At 47.6% G+C, this 8,159-nt stretch overlaps 1 protein-coding gene across 1 annotated transcript; it reads right to left on the reverse strand.

Moving 5' to 3' along the window:
* Positions 1 to 1,549: 1,549 nt before the first annotated feature.
* Positions 1,550 to 7,290, reverse strand: CD8B (CD8b molecule). The gene is made up of 5 exons (XM_009072052.1): positions 7,245 to 7,290; positions 4,342 to 4,677; positions 2,408 to 2,503; positions 1,695 to 1,784; positions 1,550 to 1,590 (listed from the first exon to the last, which is right to left on the reverse strand). Exons 1-5 carry the CDS (start codon positions 7,288 to 7,290, stop codon positions 1,550 to 1,552), a joined length of 609 nt encoding a protein of 202 aa, XP_009070300.1.
* Positions 7,291 to 8,159: the final 869 nt, after the last annotated feature.

The following is an 8,159-nucleotide window of genomic DNA, read 5'->3' on the forward strand; positions in this document are numbered from 1 at the left end:
CCTGCAGCCATCATCTGTGTGGCCTGAGAGCCTGGGTGAGCATCACAACCTGGGAAAGCTAGCTCAGCATGGTCCACTGCTGGCATTATTATGGCAGCATTTAGGGGAAATATCCACCTGAAGGAGCACCCATGACCAGGGTTGAGACCAAACCCTTCAAAAAAATCGATATTGAAGTGGAGAGTGGCAGCTCCCTGTGGCTGGGAGGGGAGGGAGGGTAAGGCCGGAGGCATTCTGCTGTGCCACTGCAATGCTTTACACCTGCACAAGCTTGTCCCATGCCTGTGTTTGCCCCAGCCCTGGGGACTCTGGAGTCACACCAACCCTTGCCCTATAAGCAGCTGTAAGGACATGCAACGTGTAGGACAGGGGATCCTGGCTGCTTCCCCAGCATTAAAAATAGCTGCTTGCCTTCCCACTTATGCTGAGGACAGGAGGTGTCTGGACCACCTTCCCCTTGCCCACACTGCAGCTGACACAGCCTTGTGCTGGTGCCTGTGTTTGAGCAAATGTGGGGCCAGGAATGTTGTCAAGAGCAAGTGTCCACTGCCTGCACGCAACAAGATGCTGATTTACCAGCCCCACATCAGCCTTGGTGTCCCAGGCAGTGTCTAAGCCTTGTTAACATCCCTGGGGGGACCTCCCCTGCTTCTGGCATTGCTAGGGGCTCAGCACACATAGGCATCACTTGGGGCTCAGCACACACAGCAGTTCCTGCCGGCTGTGCTGTGCTGCTGGGCTCAGGGCCAGCCCCCTCACCCCCTCCCTGCCACTGTTTGCTCTCAGAGGTGGTGTTGACCTTCAGGCTGCGCCAGGTGTTCGGCCTCGTGTACATCGCTTTGTCTGGCTTTTATCTCCCACTCTTGATGTCTGCAGTTTCCCATGGGAGAAGACACTCTCCCATATCAGCTCCCTCCTGGAGCTTTTGCTCTGCTTTTAACTCTTTCTCGGGCAGAGGCCATGGTTCCTTGCTTGCCACACAACTGTGTCCCTCACTGAGCAGGGCTGCAAGACACCAGCCTGCAGAGACAAGTGGCTGAGTGATACATCCACTTTTTCTATTGAATATGCCTGCACAGGGTCTTTACAAGCTGTGTAGGGACCTGCCCCTGCCCTATTCTTGCCAGCTGCTCTCAAAGTGTTTGTTACCAAAGTCTTAGCATGAGCAAACCAAAAGCACCTTCATGCTGTCTTACAGATGAACACAGAGGAGGGCCAAGGAGCTCACAGCACTTTTCCAGCCCATCTGAATCCCTTTGGTACACCAGCCCCTTTCCCTCTGTGCCAGTCCTGGCATTTGTCCTGCTCAGTTCCCTTTGAGAAGTGCTCAGTATGCTGCAGCATCCAGCCTGGTCCTTTCACCAGCTGCTGTGTCAAGGAAAATGTTAAAGTTGCGGTCTGTCACAGGAAAGAAATGGTTTGTGGAATAAGCCCAAGTCTGTCCCCTGTAATGTCCTTCCTGGGTCATGTCCAGGCAGTGCTCAACATTGTATAGGGAAGGGTCCACAGCTTCTCCCTGCCTGCCTGAGGTGGGGGCAGCTGGTGGGATTTACTGCCTGTGGATACGAAGCCACAGCCTCCGCCGCAGACCTGGGGAGAGACAGTGTCCATCAGTTCCAGGACCCTCTCCCAGCTCCCCATCCCCAAGGGGCCTTACACCCCTTGTTGTCCCCCAGGGCTGGCAGGATGCTTACGGTGGAGGCGGTAGGCAATGGGGACCAGACTCAGCAGGAGGAGCAGGACACCAGCGGCCAGTGGGATCCAGATCAGGGGGCTGCAGGGACCTGGAGAGCAGGAGAGGATTCAGTACCTGGCACCATCCTGCCCTGGCAGCTTTGAGGGATGGAGTGTGGGGTGGGAAAGGGAGAAAAGCAATGCAGGTCCTCAGAGGAGAGGTGGAGGATGTGACCATGACCCTGGGGTATCCTTTGAATGATGCGTTTCAGAATCACAGAATCACAGAATGGGTAAGGTTGGAAGAGACCCCTGGAGGTCATCTGGTCCAAACTCCCTGTCCAAGCAGGGTCATCCACCTTACTCAGGATTATGTCCAGATGGCTTTTGAATATCTCCAGTGAGGGAGACTCCACAACCTTTCTGGGAAACCTGTTTCAGTGCTCAGTCACCCCCACAGTAAAGAAAGCATTGCAGGGAATTTTGCTCCGAGGTCACGACAGCCTAAACTGAAATATACACTATCCCCTAAACCCATGAATATCCCAGAAAACCACTCCTAAAGGCAGAGGTCAGCTCCCTCCACAACAGTGGTCTCGCTGGACTCAGATGCCCACTCCTGCAGGGTGACAGTGTGGCTGTCCCCACCCCAGGACAAACTCCAGCAGAACCCTGGGGACTCCTTTTGGGACACTCCTTTTGCAAGGCAGCCTGAGCTGACCTGATACCATACCTTTCTTGCTGGCAGCTGTGGTTTTGGTTACACACCGCCTGGGCTTTTTGGAGACTGGTGCCTGCGTGGTCTGCAGAGGCAGAGGCAAAACATCAACTGGGGGATAAGGAGGAGAAGAGGATGGTCAGTGTGGCACTGAGTGCAGCAGAGATCTCAAACAGCAGGCAAGAAGGGCTGGAAATATCGGCCCTCAAATCTAGCCCCGTTTAGTGCCCCCCCACAAAGGGCTGTGCCATCCAGAGGGGTCAGGAGCTTGACCTGAGTCTCTCGGTGGCACAGAAGTCACCAAGAGCTTGTAAAAGCATAAATAAAACAATGTACCAGGCAAAGAAGGGCAGAAAGCTAAGGCAGGGGAAAAACCCACAACTTTCCTGAGCTACAGTTGCTGCCAGGCACCGTTTCTTTAGCGTTGCACAAAATCATGGGTAGCACAAGATTTCAGTAGCACAGTGAGGTTTTAAGGGATCCCTGGATGTTTTTCCTTATTCAGATCACTCTAATCTTTGCTCAAAATTGATTCTTTTTCCTGATAAAATGAGGGAAGGAGTTCTTATGGTGTATCTGAATTACTGTGCAGCACCATCATCTCTCAGTAAAGCTGGTCAGGAAAATATACCAGTAACGTCATTAAATAGATATAGGTCTGACTGCTCAAATCACACTTATTCAAAATTTTAGGGGATTCTAAGCTACTTTCTTCTGCTTCTATCCAGGGCAGACATTGCTATGGAAAATACTATTCTTTTACAGGGAAAGAAAAACCACCAGGTGCCTGGGATTTATCTGGACAACTTCTCCCTTACATTATAATAGACTTACAGAAAAGGAGCTTAAAGATAATTTCTTTTATCAGGAGTGCTAAGAGCAAAATAAGAAAATATCCAGAAATGCCTGAGTCCCCCCAGAGCACCTGATGATGTTTAGTTTTAATTGGAGTGTCCTTGATCAGGCTGAGTTTCAAGCCTGTTTTTCGTACTTTGCACAGAGATATGTGTCCAGTTGATAAAAACCAGTTCTCCTTTATCTTAAACCAGCTTTTGTGTCAGCCAGCAAGATTCCAAAAAGGGATTTCTCAGCCAGTTCAAGATGCAAGGCATATTTGCAAAAAAACCCCAGAAAAGCTGGGACACTGAGACTGCTTTAAAGTCAGAAGATGTAGCTGCATTTTTGGTTAAATAAGTTATTTGTCTCCCTAAACATCTTCAAAGAAAGGGCTGAATCCTACATTAGTCACATTAGTTGTTCTGCATCAATTCCTGCCCTGTGGTCCATGGAAAAATAGGCTGAAAAGAGCTTCTGTATGACCCAGCTGCCTGTAAAGCATTTCTCCCTCAATGCCACCTGCAGACAGCTCTGATTTCTGGTTGGAGCTCCCCAGGGGTAGCAGGTTGTGAGCTTTGAGGAATAAATCTCATTTCAGTCCTTTATGTGAAGGATGGGCTTGAAAGCTGCTGTCAGACCCACTCCACAGATGTGAGGGGTGATATCCTTTGGCCTCAGTGCTGCTCTTGTCACTGGGAAGAAGGGTAAGGAAGACCCAGGGCAGGGATGGACCCGAGAGCTGTGCCAGGCACACATCCAGCCTCTCATCCAAAGTACTGCAGGGGATGAGAAAAACACAGAGCAGGCAATATCAGGGGCTGAGGGTCTTCCCATGGAAATCCCAAACTACTAGGACTAGCATGGTGCTCAAGGCATGACCACAGCAGATCAAATGCTGGTAGCAAAAGGACTATCATATGCAGATGTCATAAAACTTAGCTATTTTCTGTACTTTCTGTTTTATCCAGTCTCAGAGATCTCTTCAGAAAAAACCCAGAGCCTCAATCTTGTATCTCAAAATTGGGAAGGGTTTCCCAGCACACATCACCCTTACCCAGGGTCCACATCACAGCCTGCTGTGGCACATTTTGGAACCCTGGGGTGATGCTTACCTACACTGAGCCGTGTCCCCCTGCCCAGGAGGAGCTGGGAGGACTGGGAGGCAGAGCAGTAATAGGTACCACTGTCCGAGGCGTGGAGGTGGCTGATGTGCAGGCTGTAGGAGCTGTGGACACTAAACTTGTCCTGGCTGACATTTGCACCATATGTGGCTTTGCCCAGTGTGTTAGAAAATAGCAAGAACTCAAACATTTGCCTCTCCTGGCTCCAGCGATACCAGTACACCCCAGCATGCTCCTTCTTCAGGTCACAGAGGATTTCTGTTTTATTATTAGTTTGGGCTAAAATATGCTCTGGACTCTGAGATAAAAGTAGATTTGTACAGAAACCTAAGAAAAAAGAGACAGAAATACACAGTTATTATTTTCTTTCCATTATTTGCGTTCCATGCTAAGTACAGATTTTCTTTATGGGTTTAATAAAACCAGTTAGTAGCAGACCAGGGGATTGCATGTGTGAGAAGCAGGAGCATCTTTATCAGGATGCTATTATAATCTTTCAGAGTTCTTTTTGGTTCCCCAGCTATTTTTTGGTCAAGCCTAGTTATACAGTAGTTTTTCCTGTAAATACTCATCTTAGGAGGAGGCTCAGTGGCAGGGAGAGGGATGGAGGAATGTTTTTTAGGGTGTTCTGGGGGCTGTATGTGCAGGGAAGGACATCTCTCCTTGCTCTCCTTTTCTCTTTCCTTTTTCAGAGAGGCTTTGCTCTTTCAACATATTTTTTGGATCCTCTTATTTGCCGCATTTTCCTTCTAACAAGATGCAACACCAATAAACATCTCAGATGCAGAAAAAAACCCCAAAAGTGTGCAGAACAACTCAAAATGAGCCATTTTGATATGAGTTTTCAGACAATATTATTTTCATATGAATTCTGAGACCTGGGGAAGGAGACAGATTGAGGGATAGCGGTGGGGTTCAAAGCTTTGGTTTGTTTGGGCTTGGCAGCTCCTGTGGAAATTTTCTGAGTTTTGTTTGGCCCAGGCAGATGTGAGCAGTGTCTGCATGTGAACGAGGATGTGTCCTTGTGGAAAGGATAACAGGAGACTCGTGATCCTTTCTGTTCAGAAAACAGTCCTGCAAACCTGCAGACACTCTGAGACAGAGTGAAAAACAGCCCTCTGAAGATAAAGATGTGCTCGCTTCCCCCCTCTCTTTCCCAGGCGTGTTTTAAAAAACACAAAAAGCTCAGAAATACAGGTTTCTTGTCCATTTTTTTTTCGTTTTACCTTAAAATGTCCCTTTTTCTTCAAAATCCCCAAGCTGCTTACAGTAGTTGTTGTGGCCTCCTGCAGCCCTGCATGAGGCTGTGGGAATGGGCTGGTGTGACACAAGAACACCTGAAGCCATTACAGGGGCACAAGGCCCTGATGTCCCATGTTCCTGATGGGACAGGCAGAGGAGAGGGCTCTGGTCACTGACACAGGTCCAGAGCCTTCCTCTGTCCTCACAGTGATGACCCCATTGCTGCCAGTTGCTGCTGAGCCCTAATACTGCAATGCTGAAATTCAGGCATTGCACAGCAGCCACAGCATTTCACCACATCCTATGGCTCTGTAACAATATCAATGTCTCCTTGTTATCAAAATACATAATTTTCAGGTTTTAAGAGTGCATTTCCTCCAAACATTGCTCTGGCAACCACCTGTGTGGTTTTTTATGGGGTGAAATGTACATGGCCATGGGGCACGAGTGCTTCAGGGTCTCCTTGGCTGCCCTGAGGTCTGGCTCTCTGGGCATGGGAAATAACTCTCCGTGAAAAACTTTTCCTTGAGCTGTTGGAGATTGTTAGATGAGACAGAAAGGATGAGAAGGGATTTTGGAAAATCTCAGCTCAGTACCAATAGTCAATCTCCAGTGGGGTGAGCTGGGATGGAGCCAGAGCAGCAAAACTCATCCTCAGTCATACCTTCATTCCCTCAAATCTCCCTGTTCCCTTTCCTGGTGTATATGCAGGAGAACCACGGGGAATCACAGTGTCTGCATGTGCTTGGCCAAACCAGCCTGCAGCACCTTAAAAATAGTCCATTTTCCCTTTGCATGTGCAGAGCAAACTCTCATTTTTTGGGGCTTTCTCAGCAGGGACCCCACCGCATAGATCTATAGGATGTCAATGCCTGTAAGGCAGTGTGATTTTATAACACACCAATTCTAGCTGTGGCCCTTGGGAAATACTCAGTCTTTGGATGATTTGGAAGACAATTTGATGGGATGTTTATCATCTTTGTGTTACACAGCCAGTGTAGATAGGTCCTACTTTAACTTCGCCATCAAGGGCTTCCTACAGTCCACCCGCACTGAGAGTGCAGTAAAAACAACCTCTGCTGTGTCTGTACCATTATATATTGCACAATGTATAGAATATAGAATAGAATAGAATAGATGGATGATTTGGAAGACAATTTGATGGGATGTTTATCATCTTTGTGTTACACAGCCAGTGTAGATAGGTCCTACTTTAACTTCGCCATCAAGGGCTTCCTACAGTCCACCCGCACTGAGAGTGCAGTAAAAACAACCTCTGCTGTGTCTGTACCATTATATATTGCACAATGTATAGAATATAGAATAGAATAGAATAGAATAGAATAGAATAGAATAGAATAGAACAGAACAGAATAGGCTATTTCAGTTGGAATGGACCTACAACCATCTAGTCCCACTGCCTGACTGATTCAGGGCTGACTAAAAGTTGAAGCATGGTATTAATAGCATTATCCAAAATTATGTGGCGAGAGGTAGAAATATCCTGTAGATCTATACTATATCTGTATATTTATTTAAACTTCCATCATCCAGATGCTGCACAACACATCCCATATGGTGGAGCAGGGTGGAGGAGAAGCTCCAGCATGATTTCAGGTGCCCTCAACCCTTAAGAGATGTTCCCCGCTTACCTGAGATCTGGAGGCAGACGCAGAGATGGAGCCACAGCCTGGCCATGGCTGTGGAGTCAGTGACAGAGGGGTTTTGTGCCAGCTCCCCCTTTCCACACACAGTCACCTCTCGGTGGTAGGGCTGGTTTCACCCCAGGAACTTCTTCCCCGTCTCGGCACAGATGTCTCACCAATGGCTGCCAAAGAGCATCTGCCACGGCAGCACCTGGACCCTCAGCCCAGCAGCTTCTGCTGCATCAAGCCCCAAGTCCAGGCACTGCACGGGGTACCCTTAGATCCCCTTTAGGAAGATTAGAAAAACTCTTTGATTTTTAATTATGATTTCTTCATATTTCACCACCTAGTTATTCCTCCTTCTTTTAAACTATGACAAATGTAGGAGCCTGGCATTAAAGATAAAAGCAGGAAAGGATTAATTTTGGCTGGTTTCTTCTCTGTCGAAACCAAAAGGCATTCCAAAGAAGGAAAAGGTGCAATTTGATCTGTAGGGTTGTTTTCTTCAGCAGAACTTTTTAGCAGGAGGTGTTTTTCTCTGGAAAATGCTGAACACCAGACCAACTTGCCATAAAGCAAAGGCATGAGGCATCACAGAAAACCTTGAAGTCAAGAGCAAAAAACCTCAAACAAATTTGTGGTTGAAAAACCACAAAAATAAGGAAATTCTGCTGGGGCTCCCCACCTTGCAGCAGATGCTGCTTTGGTAGATGTGACAGAGGATGGCTCATATGCAGAAGTATTGAAACGATAGATAAAATATCAGAGTGGCTTTGAAATGTCTTTGTGAGGGAGAGGTTTGAAGCATTCGGGGTTTAAGGTTTAAAGAGTGAAGTATGTGGCATGAAATTCCAGGGGTGAACTGGTGCCAGCAGCCTTCAATAATTCCATGTTAGGAAAAAAATATTATAAATGAATTAT

This window comes from Acanthisitta chloris, unplaced genomic scaffold (genome assembly GCF_000695815.1).
Source record: "Acanthisitta chloris isolate BGI_N310 unplaced genomic scaffold, ASM69581v1 scaffold473, whole genome shotgun sequence".
In the NCBI taxonomy this organism is placed as follows: Eukaryota; Metazoa; Chordata; class Aves; order Passeriformes; family Acanthisittidae; genus Acanthisitta; species Acanthisitta chloris.

Coding starts and splice junctions, on each gene's coding strand:
- CD8B (XM_009072052.1), bottom strand. CDS start 7,290: ATGGCCAGGCTGTGGCTCCATCTCTGCGTCTGCCTCCAGATCTCAG. Junction 4,678..7,244: donor CGTCTGCCTCCAGATCTCAG/GTAAGCGGGGAA, acceptor CTTTTTTCTTAG/GTTTCTGTACAAATCTACTT. Junction 1,591..1,694: donor CATTGCCTACCGCCTCCACC/GTAAGCATCCTG, acceptor GTCTCTCCCCAG/GTCTGCGGCGGAGGCTGTGG.